At 39.4% G+C, this 18,847-nt stretch overlaps 1 protein-coding gene across 6 annotated transcripts in view; it reads right to left on the bottom strand.

The window, feature by feature from the left end:
* Positions 1-18,847, bottom strand: part of LOC107582200 (estrogen-related receptor gamma) — a 92,664-nt gene that overhangs the window by 70,227 nt on the left and 3,590 nt on the right. For 2 of the 6 annotated variants that reach the window (XM_016267953.1, XM_016267959.1), the window contains exons 1-2: positions 11,749-12,028; positions 2,340-2,468 (exon numbers count right to left, since the gene is read on the bottom strand). In XM_016267953.1, the coding sequence (XP_016123439.1) occupies positions 2,340-2,468; positions 11,749-11,804 (185 nt within the window). In that variant the 5' untranslated portion in view covers positions 11,805-12,028. Of the gene's footprint in view, positions 1-2,339; positions 2,469-11,744; positions 12,029-18,847 lie in introns of those variants that run through there. The other 4 variants (XM_016267965.1, XM_016267971.1, XM_016267979.1 and 1 more) reach the window with 4 other exon arrangements.

Genomic DNA, 18,847 nt, shown 5'->3' with positions numbered 1-18,847 from the left:
AAGTTGATGTATTTCCTCAGCGACCAGCACGGATCAGTTCCAGGCATGACGAAGCGGATATCATCCTCTTTTGGAAGGCCAAACAAAGTAGTTTCGCTTTCACAACGAAACACACAGCGCCTTCACGACATGGCGGCGGCGGCAACAACAATACTACTGCGAGAATAAAAGTTGCGCCTTCTTTCTTTGCATGAACATTTGGGCGGCGTTATGCAAATCTTCCCACATCGTGACATAGACATGTGGGGGCGTGTTAGAATGAGCCGTTTTAGGTAGGCGTGGTTGACTCTTAACATTCATAAAGAATATCTCTTTGGATTTGAGACTTTAGTCTTTGCAACTTTACAGATCTTCTTTATGCACCAAGAGCTTGTAACACTCCAAAGAGAAAGGAAAAATTTAAATAGCATCATATGATCCCTTTAACACTACAATATAAAACACCTCAGTCTAATAATCCTCCCAGTTATAAACCTGCGATTCAATCCAATCTCCACCCTGCACTGCACCCAAAAGCCCTTGATTTCCCATCTGCGTTTAAGGCAATCTAGTTTATTACACAACCCGCTAAATTTACAGTAACAAGCCGTTCCCTTGACAAATTAATCATTTTCCGAGTATTTGATCATATAAATAAAACAGTGCCTCTGGAGGCTGAGGAGCTAAATCAGTTGATTCTGTTTATCTGGGAAATTGCTTGCATCTGGGTAACAGCTCACCAGCAGATGGAGAGGTTTTCCCCTGACCCCAGGACCAGGCTTCTGTCTCTCTCACGCCGCTCAGAGATGAGACTTATCAGAGGAAGGTGTGTGCATGTGTGTGAGGAAGTGTTGAAGGTGGGTGTTCGCTTATTTCAGTAAAGGGATTTATTTTTCCGAGCAGACTTCCACGAACGTTCAAAGTTCTTCTGGTTCACAAAGATCCCCTGCACTGCTTTATTAATACATGTTTTTACATGGATACATGGATATTCATTGTGAGAGCCATGTCCTCCAGCTCCCAGCATGCTTTGTTTCAGACCCATGGCGTGACACTGCATTGCCAGGCAGGACTGTCTATCGAGTGCCAGAAGCTCAGTCTATGCCAGTAACGTGATCCTGATTGGCTTAGAGCGGAGAAGACTTCTTGTATGCGAATGGAGCCTAATTGGTTTGACCCAGACTAACCTATCCCAAATCCAATCCATGTAATACATTTGATGGCCCCCATCAAAGCACAGTCACCTTCTTTAAAAAGGTTTGAATAAATTCTCCCAAAAAAACTCTGCCCTAGGACACACACTTAACTAAACTCCAAAAACAAAGAGGAAGTTGTGTATTCAACCATTTGCACTTTAAAAAAACACTCCTCTGAAGTACCTTTAAACACATTAGAGATAATTCACTTGTTTACAGTGTTAACAAACATTATATTATTATAACAAACATTATATATATATAAATTAAATTAAATTAAATAAAACAAATGAATGAATACAAATGTTACTGAAAATTAAAATATCCAAGAGATTAAAATGTATCATTTGAAAATAAATCAAACAAGTGAAGGCACTTTTCTCTCTCACCCTTCCGTAACCTCTAAAGTAATAACCATAAATGACATTGAAATCACAAGTCAAACAAAGACATTTTACAGAAGATGGCCTGAGAGAGAAAGAGAGAGAGCGAGAGAGAGAGAGCGAAGGGCCTGGTGAGGACTTTTAACTGGTCACATCTGGCTGTATTTTATACGCAAATCAGCCCCCACTAAATCTAGATAAAACTCACTGACTCGTGATCAGAGCAATGATCTTCATACATCTAAATTTATATGCTAATCGGAATCCTTGAAGCATTTAACACATTCCTCTGCATCTGGAGTGGGCGACAACCGGCAACCTCTCCAACCTATACCCATAAACTCACTATAAACTTTCCCTATCCACATCTATAGTCCATCTGAGCATATCTATCTATCTATCTATCTATCTATCTATCTATCTATCTATCTATCTATCTATCTATCTATCTATCACCATAGCTTGAGGCAGATGTAAACAGATGTACAAATGTCCCTCCACCAACACACAAACATCGAGATATAAAACACATGAAAGTGAACTGGTTACTTTGTATTAGTCTTTTGCACATTAATAGGAACAGCCTAGGACCAGGTTGACAGTGCACAATGGGAACAACATGCAGAAATGATGTCCTGCAAGTTGAAGACGCACACAAACACTGGAAGCAAGCATGGATAAATAATAGCTGGGCAGGCAAAACACAAACAAACATACAAACAATAATAATCACCAGAACTGATTTTGGCTTTTGATGACACTATTTTTGGTCCTTTCTTACCTTTGGTTATATAGAGCATGTGCATCACGCATGTGACTGGCCTCGATGTCGTATTGCTGTTGTGTTCTCCAAGCGCCGCATTTGGCGTACTTATCTTCGCTATTAACTTGGGCCTTTGATAAATTCATTCTACAACAAAAGGGAGAGCAAGAAAAGGTATAAAAACGAGGGTCAGTGAGATGGACTGAGGAATTCTGATAAAGAACCATTGAGTCATTAACTGCTGACAGACAGTGACGCAGCTCGGCACGCTGTGAGAGAAAATATTCCTTCTTTTCCTGACCAGCATTCTTCAATGGACCAGCTGTAACTGCGTCCCCACTAAGGATTGGAAGAGGGTAAAGGCGGGCTCTTTTGTTAATGCCAGGCTTTAATTGAAACCGGCCTTGACGTTTTTAATGCACAGACTCATCATTCAACTGGCTTCAGATTTAACAAGTCTGAGTTGTCAGCAGATAAAAGAAAGAATCAGGGAGATCAGCGCATGCCCGTGGCCCCTGTACACATCAGGGCGGGAGAGCCCGTGGCTTTATGGGACCCTCCGAATCAGAGGGGGCAGAACAGGTTGAGAAATGAACGTAAAAAAACAAGGAAAGGTTTGACGTATGCCAGTTTATTTGCTAAACGTCGGGCGTTTCAAGGACAGACAGACGTCCTTACTAATCAAAATCTTGGTTTTAACAAACTCTCAGCTACAGGTAATCACATAAAAATCACATAGAAAACATTCAAAGATGCCTCAGAAGAAAACAAAAGACTGATACAGGAGTGTCTGTTGCAGAGTTACTGGATGTAAATAACCCTTGGCTGTGTGTTAGTACAGCAAAATCTTTATACAAACTTATGGAAATTAATTGAGGGCAAAAAAGGTACCTAGGAAAAACACCTGTGCACATTAACATACACTTTAAGTTCTCCATCAAAGATCAAACACTAATCTTTGAAGATTCCTAACTGTAGATTTTTTTACAATAAAAGCAAAGCACTGGAGAGCAAAAGAAGTGAAGTGGTACGAGCCACAGGCAGTGCGGCTGAGTGTGTGAGTCTGCCACACTCTCTAATTAACAGAGGAGGCCCCTAATTCTCCTTCTCCGTTCCAACTCAGCAACCACGTTCAATGTCATTAGAGCCGCACAACCCCCAACTGTCCCCACACTCGGACTGATGAAACTAATCACTCAACTAATGCTGTGCTTCAGCGGCTGTCTGAGAGAACGCAGCCATGAAGATCTGTCTGTCTTCCCGTCTTTCTCTTTCTCAGGTTCTCGTGTTCGTTTCTGTCGATCTGCCTCTTCTGTCTGTCTGCGATCAAGTTTAGGCATTTCTCGCTGAATGTCCATTTGTTTTTGTTTTTTTCATTTCTAAAAAATCTTGTGATTTCAGCTTAAAGTGTCAAGCTTAGAAATTTTACTTCACGTTGTAGTTTTAGTATTTAATTTTTTTTGTATTTAGAGGCCTAATTAAGGACATGAAATACATATAAAAATTTAGGGAGCATTTCACTATTCCAGAAAATAGTGTGTTTTGAATCGACATTAGTGACTGTCAAATTATTTTGTTGCAATCATTGCTAATTTGAGAGTTAATTCTGGAGTGATACACTTCAGAGTGTGTGTTTACCTCACAAACAGTGAGCAGAACAGCATGTGCTCTGTGTGAGTGTGTATGAGGCTGGTGAGCCAGTCAGAGCTTAGTGGAAAAACAGCAACGCAGACACACACACACACACACACACACACACACACACACACACACACACACACACACACACACACACACGTAGTGTGTTGGCTTTAGTTCTGGGCGAGTGAGCAGTGGAATCGATAATCCCCGGCATCACACACGCCACACGGCCTGATACACTCCTGTTTCTCTCAACTCTCTTTAACGTGACTTTACACACAAACACACTACTGCACTCCCAATGCCAGCGGCATTAAATATCTGTCATTATTGGGATGTTTTCTAAAGCAGTGTGCGATATTTCTTTTTTCTTTCCTTTTATTTTCATTTGTTTCAGATGTGTAGACAGGCCATGCTGTACATAACAGGACACATCATTAGCAGCAAACGAGGATGAAAATTACATCTAAAGCAAATAAATTCTTCGACTTTAGTGGCAAAATATTAAACACCTGAAAAGAAATCAGATTTTTTTTAAACAAGTTTTGCATGTAAAATAGTACATTAACACAGTTGTAAATACATTTTCTAAACATATTTATATGCATTTCAAGCATATAAAATCTTCTAGAAGAATGAGAGATCATCTAAAATGTTTAAATCAAAGTAAACAACACAACACATAAAAAACATGCACAGTAAGACATGCACACGGACATATACAAACACACACATTTATCTCAGTCATTCACTAAACACTTCCAGAAAACAAAAGATCTACATCTGGAATGCTAAAGTATGGCTGATATTTCAGAACAGCACTTGTGACAGAGCTATGTAAATAAAATGGTAATCGTGGCCTCTTGAGTATGTACAGTAAAATAGTTTATTCAAATTTAGGGAAATTAATTAGGGCAGGATTGCTTGATTGCTAAGCACAGTCAAAATATTTGCTTTAATTTGTACATTTTTTACAGCACATCACATTAATCATTTACTCACTTCTTTACTTAAATTTAGGACTACTTAATTTTATTAAATAACAAAAGAAATAACAGAAAAGAAATGAGAATAAACCTACATAATTTTTATAAAATAAGAAAAAATATAGAAAAGAAATAAGGAAAACAGATTTAAGAAGAAAAATAAATTAAAAATGAAGAAAAATAAAAAGACACCTAATAAAAATAAATAAATACACAACAAGATGACATAGTCTGATCATCCCCATAAAGTCACAATGAAAATAGAGCAACATTATACGAACACTGAATTACTTTAATTCAATTTAATTAACATATTAAAATTGCCTTTTAGTTTTTACTGCTCTAATAATAATAATAATAATAATCCAACAATAATAAAACAATAAGAACTAAACGTTTTTTTTTAGAAATCAAAGGTTGGTCAAACAGTGAAAACAAGAGTAACAGCTAAAATGAAGTGTCACTTCAGATCAGTGGGAAAAACAGGCACTTCTAAAGGAGAGAATGAAACTATAGGGATCTACCTGAGCCCATTTCACGCTACTGTCAAAACGCCTATGTACTGCATCCATGCGGACAAGGATTAACACGCAGGACAATGAGCTGAATTAAGCCAAGTGTGTGTGTGTGTGTGTGTGTGTGTGTGTGTATGCGTGCCTTGTGTTGCGGCCATACTCTGCGACTCACTCATGTGTTGCTATTCCATCTGTGAATAGTGGGGGTCTGATTGATTAGACAGGTGCCATTCTTCCTTATGCAGGAACGGCCGCCCCATGCACGGTAAATGCCATGCCTATATCTCTCTGTCTCTCTTTCTCTTACTCCTTTCTGAGAACTCACATAGGCTGGTTACTCATACCCTGCTAATTACCCAGTCCTCCAACCATATAAAACATACATACATTATGAACATACAAGCATTAAACATACAGAGATGCTTATAAACACACACAAATAGACTTACATGTAACTGCTTAATAATGATTTAACCTTTAGGGGTTGAAGGCTGAAGAACAGGACAGGTGGAATTAAACGCGGGCCTCGCACACAGGGGCAGCACAGGCAGCGTGTCCGGTCACGCGGCACATGGACTGTCAGCTTTAATATGACAGAGCGCGTGCAAGTGCTCCAACCTGGAAGCACGCAGATCTCTACGGGAATGCAGCCGTTCGCCCGCGAATCAGGGGCTGGGAGCAGACGAGAACGTAGCTATGAAGCGCATATACACCTGTCTGACACGTCACACAGACATGCACAGGTCTACTCTTACATCCCGCAAAGTACGCCAAAAAAATGGTCTTGCTATCCGCAGATACATGTGATGCAATTGCACATCTAACCCCGAGTTCAAACAGTGACATATGCTGCAGTCAGGTACATCCGTACCCTGTCTAGAAAAATTACTTCACATAAGCAGATTTATTCAAAAGCCTCCCATCAGGATTGCTTTGATAATCTACAGCAGGGCAGAAATAACACTCGTTTGACTCAAAGTAAAGAAATGTTGCATTCTAGATGAAAAAGAAACAATAGATTCTATTTGTCTAAGCGTTTCCACGGGGACATGTTTAAACAGGTTTTAAAAAGTCACGTTAAGCAAACACAGCAAGATAATGTACATAAAAGTGCTGAAGAAAATGACATACACAGGCTTGATTTAGCGGCATTTGAATTTCAAATGCAGCACGTTTCTCCAAGGATTTCATCATTCTGGTTTATTTGAGGGGAAAAAAATTGCCTGAAGGTATAGATATTAACACATATATTTGTGACCCTATAGAAGCTCAAAGGTGTTTTACAAACAATCCGGCCAAGTGCATCAACAATAAAATTGATTTTCATCTTAATATTTAAAAAAAAAAATCACTTTGTTGAAATATCCTGACTGAATTAATGCACTAAAATTAATTTGATGCAAAACATGAGATAATAGAAAAATAAAATGATTCTAGTATCCGAACAGTGCTGAAATTTAGCGATCCAGAGTCCAGAACAGCCTCCAGAAACGCTCCACAACTGACCGCAAGTAGTCGGGCCTTACATGGTAAGCATCATACTGATCTCATCACACGCACACACACACACACACACGTGATGTATGACGGGAGAAAGCGCAGATAAATATTTCACTGTCATCCGTCACACAGCTGGGCGATTAATTTCCCTTTCTCTGTTACGAGACCACCAAAATTTCACAATTTCATTGAAGACCAATGAAGCTAAAAGAGATTCAAAAATCAGTATGGATTCACACCACTAGAGCTGGAGAAACTTTACTGTCTTTGAAAGATCTAACATCCGTTCTTTCACACATATATATATGTGACCCTGGACCACAAAACCAGTCATAAGGTTTACACACCATCTGAAAGCTGAATAAATAAGCATTCCATTGATGTATGGTTTGTTAGGATAGGACAATATTTGATCGAGATACGTGATGTATGACGGGAGAAAGCGCAGATAAATATTTCACTGTCATCCGTCACACAGCTGGGCGATTAATTTCCCTTTCTCTGTTACGAGACCACCAAAATTTCACAATTTCATTGAAGACCAATGAAGCTAAAAGAGATTCAAAAATCAGTATGGATTCACACCACTAGAGCTGGAGAAACTTTACTGTCTTTGAAAGATCTAACATCCGTTCTTTCACACATATATATATGTGACCCTGGACCACAAAACCAGTCATAAGGTTTACACACCATCTGAAAGCTGAATAAATAAGCATTCCATTGATGTATGGTTTGTTAGGATAGGACAATATTTGATCGAGATACAACTATTTGAATATCTGGAATCTGAGGGTGCAAAAAAAATCTAAATATTGAGAAAATCACCTTTAAAGTTGTCCAAATGAAGTTCTTAGCAATGCATATTCTCACTCAAAAATTAAGTTTTGATATATTTACGGTAGGAAATGCACAAAATATCTCCATGGAACATGATCTTTACTTAATCATGTAATGATTTTTGGCATAAAAGAAAAATCAATAATTTTGACCAATTCAAGGTTTTTTTTTTTGGCTATTGCTAAAAATATACCCAAGCGACTTAAGACTGGTTTTGTGGTCCAGGGTCACATATGCTCTTGTTCAGCCACACATCACAATTAACAAACAAATGTAAACACCAGTTATATCACTTTAAAAAAATATTGATCCCCATCCTGATTTTCATCTTATATTCTAATTATCATTTACTTCACTGTGCTAATCTACTTCTAAAACTATTTTACACTAAAATAATTTTAAAGTACAAAACCAGCACACAAAAGACATTAATTTGTTGTAATGCATCTTCTGTTGAGAAATAACTAAACAGGAAGGGAAAACAGATTCAGAAAAGCTATATCCGTATGCCGAGAGACAAACGGTGAGTCTGCTGGGAGCCGGTGGAAAACGGAGTGGCTAAAAGCACTATTTTTACACCCTTATCTAGCCCTCGTGGACCCTCCTGCTTCTGGAGTGACCACACTCCCTATTGACTTGCTGTAACTGTATCCTGCAGGCTCTCAGCCGGTCCGTGCCTGCTCTGCCTATCTCTGGCATGCAGCAGGCCGAATCATCCGTAAAATAAAGACAGAAGCAAACGGGAAACGAAGGCCTAAAAATTGCATTTAAAGCAGCTAATTGCTAATGCCGGTGGGTCATTTTTTTATTTAAATTTTTTTATGCAAGGGAGCGAGTCTCAGCTGGCATGGGCCCTGTTAAAACCCTTATTCAACTTCTCGTTAAAAAAACGCTGCACTGCGTTCGGAAAATCCTGATGGATTGATGCATAAATCACACGAATTGACAACTGCATCGTCAGGCTCTCACGCTCACGGTCGGTTGTGTGTTTTCATGTGCGCGGCACCTGCGTGCGACCGTTTCACATGAGTGTGTGTGTTCGTCTGAGAGGCTACTTATTGCACTTTTTAACAAAAGGGCAAAAATACGGCTTCCCTTTTTCCTTACGCCCCCCCCCCCCCACCTCCCCCTCTTTTCTCCTGAATGATAGGCCGCTGGAAAGGCCGGGAGGGAGGGGGCTCTCTTTTAACTGGAGTTAATTACCCTTGGAATGCCTCAGACCCCTTCAAATAAGGGGAAGTGGCAATGCTCTGTCTCCAATAAGCAGGACAGCGTAAAGACAAAGAGTGTTCAGGCAGTAATCGACAAGGGGCCACAGAAAGAGAAAGACATGCAGGACGAGCCACGACACCTCTCACACAGGAGAATGGGATGGAGCCAAATCAAGACTGAATGGCAACAAAGGCCTCCTCGCACAAACATGGCAGAATAAATAAATCTGCGCTGTGCATATTGACTTCATTTGACAGATGAATTAAGTAAATTATTTTATAAGGAGATTAAATGGAATTTAATTTACACAATCTCTCTTTATACCTGCTGATCCCAGCCTTTGGGGTTTCATTCGCCTCACACAAGAGAGAGAGGGAGTATGAAAAGGTGTAGAGAAAACGCAAAATCAAGTTTTCTTCAAGGCCACAGGGGGGTTTCGGTGTTTTAAAATCATCTGCAAAAGTGACAAAAGGTTGAACATGCATGAGTGAACACTCAGACACCTTCTGCATGATTCTGCGCTGAACTATTCAGCCACTGCAGAGTCCAGCAGTGATTTTACACACATGACACCCGCGCTTCCAGTGGACATTCACACTCCACTGCCTTTAAAAAGCTGACTGCTTGCTTCTGCTGAAATTAAAAATGTCAAGCATTAAGCGTTGGTGTAGATTTCTTCCTCTCCTTTTTGCTTGAAAATAATTTCTTATATATATATATATATATATATACACACACACACACACACACACATTTTAGAGGTTTTGAGTAAAAAATAAAACAACTGGAAAAAGCATGCATGTAATTTTATGACAATCTTATGAGAAGCTGCATGAATTTCTTCATGTAAATATGGAAGTCTTATAAAGATGTCCTCACTCATTCGTTTTAACAAAACACGCAGAACAAACAAAGTTGTACACCACATATGTCAAATTTCTTTAAAAAATATATACAATGTATAAAACAAATCGATCTTAAACATCTATTTTTGTTTTTATTTGTCTTAAAAAATATTTTTAATAAAACAAACAATGAATATTTAGACATCCTAAATAACTTGATAAATAACTAAAATCTAAATAATAAATATTTTAATAATAATACATTTCTAAAGATAAAACGTTCCCTTCATAATTAAAATAATCCAAAGACAGAAACACGCTCCATAATATCTCCAACCGTGAGTGTAAATATTAAAATGAGCATGAAGATGTAAATGTACATGCAGACGGTGAGAGTCTGTAATTATGATAATAGCTAAACCAGCACTTGTTGTTATTACCATCATTAATATACTAATTAGAATCTCAGTAGTCAATTTGTGCTAAAATAAAGATCAAACAGCGAGCGCCAAATGGCTAAAAGGCTGTGAGGAACCAACACTCTTATCTCCAAATTTCCTTTCATGAGTCTGAATAATCCAGTCAATCTAATGATCCTGTGCAGGGTGTGTGCCAACACATCCACACCACTGCTGTCATTCCATCAGCATGCAGTATTTTAAATCTCAATCACTAAATAAATTCATTTTCACAAATACGTTAGCATACGTTCTTCATGTATGTTTATAAATCGCTTTCAGGCTGAAGTTGAGCTGCTCATGTGTTGTATTTTGTAGTATGGTGACTGAAGGTTTAGGAGACCAGGATGGTTACCTGTTTGTGATCTTTCTGACCCTTCTCAGAGTCTTTTTTTTCTTTTCTATATACTGTAGGTGTTGCCAGTTCACAGACCATTTTTTTATTATCAGTATTCATATGCAGCACAGGGCAGAGATTAATATTTCTGTTGTTTCTTTAATCAAACTTGTATGTGCATCACTATTTTGTCAGATTCAAAAAGCAAAGACTGTCGACATTATGCATAATGTTTTACAAAGAAGCACGACTTACAGGACTTTAAAATTATTATTTTTACAATGAATTATTTTGAATTTGTTTTATAAAATTAATTTTTCAAGAACAACTATGAATGTTATTTTAATTATATTTCTCACCTAAAATATTTAAATTTTAGTTGTTATCTCACATGATTTTAAACAAGCATGATTTAGTCACACAACTAAACAAAATAGCAGGTATTTAGAACAGATAAAAAAGCTACATAAATCTGTCAGTGCAATACCTGACGTCTAAATCAGTGTATTCGTGTTTCCTTGCTCTGCGCTGACAGAAGTGAGCGGGACAGAGATAAATATGAAGCTTAGGAACTGTTCTCTCTGCCGGATCCTGGACCGTCCGCTAGTGCCCCGCACACTCAATCCCTCCCTCCCTATCTCTCTCTCTCTCTCTCTGAGCCAGCACACCGTCTTTAATACATTTAGCGGGCCACATGCTGTGCGACCGGTCTGCGATTCAAGCCACCTAAGACTGTTTTCTCCCTTCTATCCCGTGGCTTTCATCTTCCCCTCCTCCCTCAGCACTCTCTCTCTCTCATGTTGTTTCCCATCACACACTCCTAATGATTTAGATAAAACACACTCTGTCCTGTCAAAGCGGACACAGATTGCTGTAATAGTGGATAAGCCGCCAGCTACCAGCACAACGTACCTACGCATGCACACTCAGCTCCAGACGCTACCTGACAGCGAAAACAACCTTGACAAGGAGGACTACGGTGACCACATGCACACATAAACACACAAACAAACCAGGACAGGAACTATACGGACAAAACAAACAGTCTAGCCGGACACACAAGTAGAAGTAGAAGAAATGAAAATGTACCTACTGTTGTTCTGAGTGCAGGGAAAAACACTCAGGGAGCGAAAGTTCTACCGAATCCATGTGCACTCTGCGATCATCGTTTGAGCAAACCTCTTCTATAAATTAAAGTTTTCTCTCTCTCTATCTGGCTTCTCTGTCTCTGCCTCCTCTCTCTCTCTCTCTCTCTCTCTCTGTATCTCCACCTCCTCTCTCTCCCTTCCGTGACTGAGCAGTGCAATTAACAGGACCGTTCTCCCGGTGACAGCCTATAGGCACAGCCAGTTGGGACCAAAAGCTCTTGCACTCTTCTAATCAAGGACTTAAAGCCACGATTGCTGCTCATTAATATGAAGCAGGGCTTTGCATATGCAGTCCCCCCGGCCCTCCCGGACGCCAGATTGGTGGCTTCCCAGCCAATTGGAGTGAGACAGGACAGTGTCTGTGCCCACAGAGAGACGGAGCAGGGAGAAAGGGGAGGGGAAAGACAAAGAGCGAGTGAGACAGAGAGAGAGAGAGAGAGAGAGAGAGAGAGAGAGAAGGAGGGAGGGGAGTGGAGTAATGAGAGGGAAAGTGGGGGTGAGAGAGGGTTTAAAGAAGCAGCCCACGTCTCTCCCTCAGCAATGCTTATCGGCTTACGCTGTCAAGTGCGCAGATAAAACCGCTCACTTTGTTGATACAAAACATTGTGAATGAAGCCGCTTGCTGTTCTCTTTACATCCGCCTCTGTTTGCTTGCTCATTTGTTTCTTTCTTCTACCTGCATGGGGAACATTAAAAAAATGTGTTATAAACAATCAGTACATTTGAATTTAAAAGTACCGTTTGTTTTACAATGAGAAAATTTTGTTTTTCGGACTTGCGAATGTTGTCGTGCACTTTGAGTAAGTGGAAATAGTTGAATTTGAGGCGATACAGAGCTGGGAAAACCGTAGCAATCCACCGCAACATCATAACAGCGACCCATCACAGCAAATGTGGAGGAGAGGGAGTGGACACACGCTACCGTGACCACATCACTGACTGCTACAGCGAGAAAAGGCTGAGGAAAGATCAAAGGCACCCCTTTGTTCTAGAATGATTGAGCCACATTTGCGGGGCATCCAGGCTGCCGGTGCGAGCCGTTCGCAAGTATGTGTGTATGTTTACGCGCATGTCACAGGCTCGCTGCATTTCCAGCAGCAGCAGGGAAGATATTGCTGGCATCTCAGCACACCGCAATTCCCCACTGATAAGAAAATTCAGGAGCCGCACCGGCCCACAAACCATTGTGCTTGCCCCACCATGCCGCCACAGAAATTGCATCTGACCGTCTTTCAAATTCCAAACTTGCGGGGATTTTGGAGGCAGACATCTCTTTAAAATGCCTGTCTTGGATCTCTGAAACTGAACGTAACCTGTTCAGTGGATCTCATATATGATCCCAGGTTTCTTTGATTGATTTTTATTTGATTGCTTTAATAGTGTTAATAAACATGAAGTCATATAATGTTTTGTCTATTTTTTCAACAATCCTTAAAAAAATGACAGTAAAATGTTTAATAAATATTATTGAATTTTACATAACTACCACATAAATAAATAAATAAATAAATAAATAAATGTATGGTCTTTGTCATTACTTAAAATCGTATTTAAGAAAACTCTTCAAATGAAAAAAAAATTGTATGAAGCTGTTTATCTTAACTTTTTTCAATAATCCATATAAATCTAAAATAAATAAATGAATGAATTAATAATAATAATAACTGACAAAGTAGTTAAACTGAACTTAAATGATACATAAATATTTTTGTAGTAGTAGTAGTAGTAATAATAGTAGTAGTAAATTTCAGCCATTTCATTACTTAAAAACCTATTTCACAAAATATATATATTTTTTTGTTTTGTTTTTTAAATAACCATATTTGTACGAACAGCTATTAAGACTCGGGTAGGCAGCAGGTGCATTGTGTAGAGTAAGATATATCGAATGAGAGATGCACATCAACAATAAAGAGGCACAGATCAATGCATCACACACATCACTGAAAACTAATATCTTTCGGGGAAATTAGATCCACTTCTAAACTGCACAAAGAAAGAAAAAGCTTGATATGGCACATATAGAAACGACTGAGTGAAATTCAGGCTTTTGCCTTTGAATAACAAATAGAAAAGGAAAAAAGAAAAGGAAATGCATTTGAACAATCAGAATCATGTCTTGGTTCCATCAGAATCATGGAAACTTTGTTTCCAGAGAAGTGTAAAAGACTGCTAGAAGATTATTTTTATTACATGGGAGTGTGTTGCCATTGCTGAAGGACACTGGGTCTAAAAAAGGCATTTTGAAATAACACTCTACTGTTTCCGACAGACCAACGCACACGCTCACACTTCGAAAGTTACATTTGCTTAATTTATTCATCCGTCTGCTTTTAAACAATATAAAGTCTCTGCAATATTTGCACCAAAAAAAAGGCACATGATTAAAAAAAAATACTAAAGCAATAGTTTCAAAGCTCCGAGTGGAAACGACAGGCAGCCGACTGCCATTTGAAACTGTTTTAATTGCACTGTGACAAACGGAAATGAAGAGGATGAGGGGAATGGGAACCGCCATAATGTTGAATGCAGAAGCGCCATAATGTTTGAATGCAGATTGGAGGGATACCTGTGTTCACTCAGGTCCCATGAGACCAACAAACATTCAAGAACCACGTAGATCAAATGCAGAGCGCTGCAGCTAACAGACAGCAGTCATACTTGAAAAACTAAGATGCACACTGAGACTGTTTAAATGGAGGAAATAAAAAAAAATCAGTTAGATGGACACATTGAAATGTATGATTCTGCCTGAAAAGCATCTAAAGAAAGAGGTTAAAGTGAATCAAACCTGAATACTCAGACCCCCCCCCCCCCCCCCCCCCACTGCCGACATTACTTTTTTTTTCATTTAGGTTTCACAGCAGGGGTGCAGTGTTGTATCGGCTGTATTGATTCAATTACAGTGGGCCGCCCGCTTTTGACAGAACCCCCTTTAGGTAAAATTTCCATATCTGTGCTGAATGGGTGGCTGCGACCCCCAAACACTGGCCACGTGGGGCTGGAAATACCCAAAAGATCACTCCAAACTTCTGTCAGCCCCTCTATGTACAACAAATCTGACTGCAATAGCAACATGCTAAGAACATTAAGTTTAAGCATAACAACAATGCGCTCTTAGCAGCACAAAGTTATTCAGAATCGAGCCTGGCTTCACTACTACACGCTGTCATTAACAGCCTTTAATCCCTGCTGCCCCGCTGAAAACATTTGAACTTAAGTATGCACGACTAGTCTGCGCTGATTGCAGCGGCTGTCAATACATGTCAATAGCTGCCCATCTTTTTCATTAGCAGTTTTAGCACAGCGCTTCTGCTTCTATTGTTCAGACGGTGTGTGTTTTACAACGAGCCATGTCTCGCTTTCAAACCGAATCCCGTTCTGCCACAAGAGACGGACGAGCATTCAATTCACAAGCCGGCAGATTGAAAGACGAGCTCTGAGATGTAAAAACAAAATGCATTAGGCGCTAGCAAGGACGGGTATGCAAAGTCTCAAAATGGATTTGAAAAGACTGCAGTCTGGCTTTTGTAAGCGTTTGTGTGTGAGTACGTGGGCGTGAGAGCTTGTGTGTGTTTTTTATATGTGTGTGTGAAATGTTAAAGACAGGGATGACCCTTTTGGTCACTGGCTGTTGACATGTGGCTAAGAATTATCAGGGCTAGCTTGGCGGAGCATCAATCAAGGCAGTCAATAGGGGAGGGCAAGTTCACTTAGGTCACATGTCAGCCGACCAGCCGCCGAGCATACAGTCAATGTGTCCGCCGCTGGAGTTGTTTAAAATCAACTTGACAAAAATTGGGCTGTAATAAATTCTAGAGGCAATGTATTTTATACACACACACACACACACAATAAGTTAAGTGACATGAATAATTATAAACAAAATAATGATACATGCTTTTATACGTGAGCTTGGGAAAACTAACGTGTGTTTTAAACATTTTTTTATGATTAATTCTGTCTGTCTGACCGACTGTGTATTTGTGCATTAGTCAATATAAAATGCAAAAGCAATTTTTAAGACACTAGGTGACAACTTAAAGTTACTATAGTACACACATGCACACTTGCATACATTCCTAAATAGGTACTGTTATCAAGCAAACTTCAAAACGAACAAATAATTCTTCTTACAACTGCTTCTGCTTCCTCAAATTCCAAAACTCAAAGTCCCTTGCAAGAGAAAGTAGACTGAAAAGTGTGTGTGTGTGTTTGTGCCTGTCATATGAGAGTGCTGCAGTGCTCTTGTATTGCGTCTTGATGGGGACACAAAGGCAGGTTGGCAGCTGTGTGCCGGGACAGCCCTTCAGTCTGCAGTTCAGCAGTGGTCAACAGAGGGAGCTACTGGCTGTGCGGTGGTCAGTGTGTGTGAGTGTGTGTGTGCGGTCTGCCTGATGAGCGGAGAGCTCATCTGTGTGTGTATGTGTGTTTGTCCTTTGTTGTTTTACCCCATCGCTGTCACAGAATGGATATATTTATGCCTGTCACTGTGGTTTGAGTTGCCTTGTCATACATGAAGGAATATTTGAGGACTCAAACATATGATGGGAAAACAGGAATTTGGATACATAGTGACATTATGGAATACTACTTTGTTATGATTCTATTAATTGTACTAGATTACATTAAATTCAAACAATAAATAAAATAAATGTTACATTTTATACAGATTTTGTATAAGTCAAACAAAATAATCTTGCATCAAACTCGTAATAATCTGTATTAAGTTAAAACAGATGGCAAAATCATGAGATACTGTGTGTATAGACAAACCATTTTTATTCCTGTTCAGATATCATTCAAAAAAAAAAAAAATATATATATATAGGGGAGGTTTCCAAGACAGGGTTTAAATTAAGCCAGGAGTAGGCTCAATCTACAATAGTTAATCATGGTTTAAAAAATGGCATTCTGAAACACACAGTTCAGATTACTAACATCTGGACTATGGTGTCCTGAACTAAAATAGACCAAAATAATTTAAAAATCAACTGTGCTAATCTGAATTAGCATGACAGAGGTTGCCTATAAAACATGGAATGAATCAAGGAAAGTTTAAAACTGTATGGAACAGAGAAGCAAATACAAGGACAACAAATGGCAGCAAAAAAAAAAAAGACTGCAATAAAAAAAATGCCTAGAAATTTGTTTGTATTGAATTCTTGCATAAATTCCTGCAATGAGTAGCTCTTGTCAGTTTTGCAACATTATTATTATTTATTATATAATACAGAAAGCAGCTGTTATATATATAAATAACAAAAATCTAAATCTAACAACAAAATCACATTATGAAAATAAATGTTTTTCTCTAATATACATTGGCCACAATTATTTGTACCCCTAGAAAAAATTATTATGAGTAAAATCTCTGAAGATCTATACTCCTATTCATATTTAATTCAATTCAATTCAATTTCAAGTTTATTTGTATAGCGCTTTTTACGATATAAATCGTTGCAAAGCAACTTTACAGAAAATTAAGTTTCTACAATATTTAGTAGTAGCTTATCAGTATTTCATTTTTATATTTATCAGTATATCAGTACTAGCTTATTCATATTTACAGCACACCAGAGTGACTAGGAACATGAAATTATCCAGCCATTACTTCCTGTTTGGCAGGAATACAAATTATCTATCACAATGAGAAAAAACAAAGGATATAGTTCTGATGTGCAGCAACAGATTGTTGAGCTTCACAAAATACGAAATCAAGAAAATAGCACAAAATAGAAAGTCAAAAAATAAATAACATTTAGCGAAAGCATTGGAAATTTCCATTTCCATCATAGGACAATAATTAAGGAGTTCCAATCAACAGGAAATGTTACAAATCGGTCTACAGTATGTTGTCTAATGTGTCTATATTGTCTTACTGCAACATGAGGACAACAGTTTGAGTGACCAAAGACACTCCAAGGATCACAGCTGGAGAATTGCAGAAAATAGCTGTGTCTGCTCTGATCCAAAAACAAACTCCAGCATATTCATTTTTCAGACACTACTGGAACTTCAAACAGGACGGGGTTATTTGGTCAGATTAAACTTTTTGCAGGAAACACTCAAGGTGGGTTTGATTCATACAGGGATAAAGTACCCCACATGCACAATGAAATATACTACTGTATATTTATTGTTGTGGGCCTATTTTTCTGCAGGAGGTCCTGGGCATCTTGTTCAGATACATGTCATCACAGATTCTAGCAAACAGCAAGAGAAAAAAAAAAGAGAAAAAAAAAACCTTACAATGGTCAGTGGCTTGATCTTCCAACAGGACAATGACCCAAAAAGACCATTAAAATCAACACGAAAATGGGTCACTGAGCACAAAAGGGTAGGTGCCATGGCCATCCCAGTCCTCTGACCTGAACCCATAGAAAACTGAAGAGGAGAGTGTATCAGCATGGACCTGGGAAACTTGTGTAACCCTCGTTCCCAAAAGGAGGGAACGGAGACGTTACGTCAGTCGTGACTGACGAATTGGGATCTCGCCCGAGAGCCCAATCACCTTCGAGTGTTAACTAAACAAGCCAATGACAGTCTCTGCGGTAGACTCAACCCGCCTGGGGTGAGATAACTACGCAGCAGAGATGGCAGTGAACGACTGCCAGGGAAAGACACAGGCTTACCATGAGGGGAGCCGTACCGTGGAAGAATACACATGTGGGATCACCCGAAGGGGGAAATCACTACACATGAGCACCTAGCCCAGCACAAGGGCTGACCTTAGGGCATGCACACGAGTGCTGAGCCTGGCGTCTGGCGCTACGCCACGCCTGACCGCCGAGGGTGCGAGAGGAACTCCACCAGGGTTCGCCATGGGGAACTGATTGAGGAGCACAAAAGCGCACGTATCCGGTCCGTAGAGGGGAATGGTGCAGCAAGCGTGATCGACACCGAGCAGGTCCGGTGTTACTGCCTACCTGAGGCAAGTACATGAGAAGGCACGGGCTCTACACTGAGATTATAGAATCTCGCAAACGTGTTAGGCATCGCCCAGCCGGCAGCTCTACAGATATCTGCTATCGAGGCGCCCCG

Source organism: Sinocyclocheilus grahami, unplaced genomic scaffold (assembly GCF_001515645.1).
Source record: "Sinocyclocheilus grahami isolate Dianchi unplaced genomic scaffold, SAMN03320097.WGS_v1.1 scaffold4.1, whole genome shotgun sequence".
Classification (NCBI taxonomy): domain Eukaryota; kingdom Metazoa; phylum Chordata; class Actinopteri; order Cypriniformes; family Cyprinidae; genus Sinocyclocheilus; species Sinocyclocheilus grahami.
This window is presented reverse-complemented; position numbering and strand designations above follow the sequence as displayed.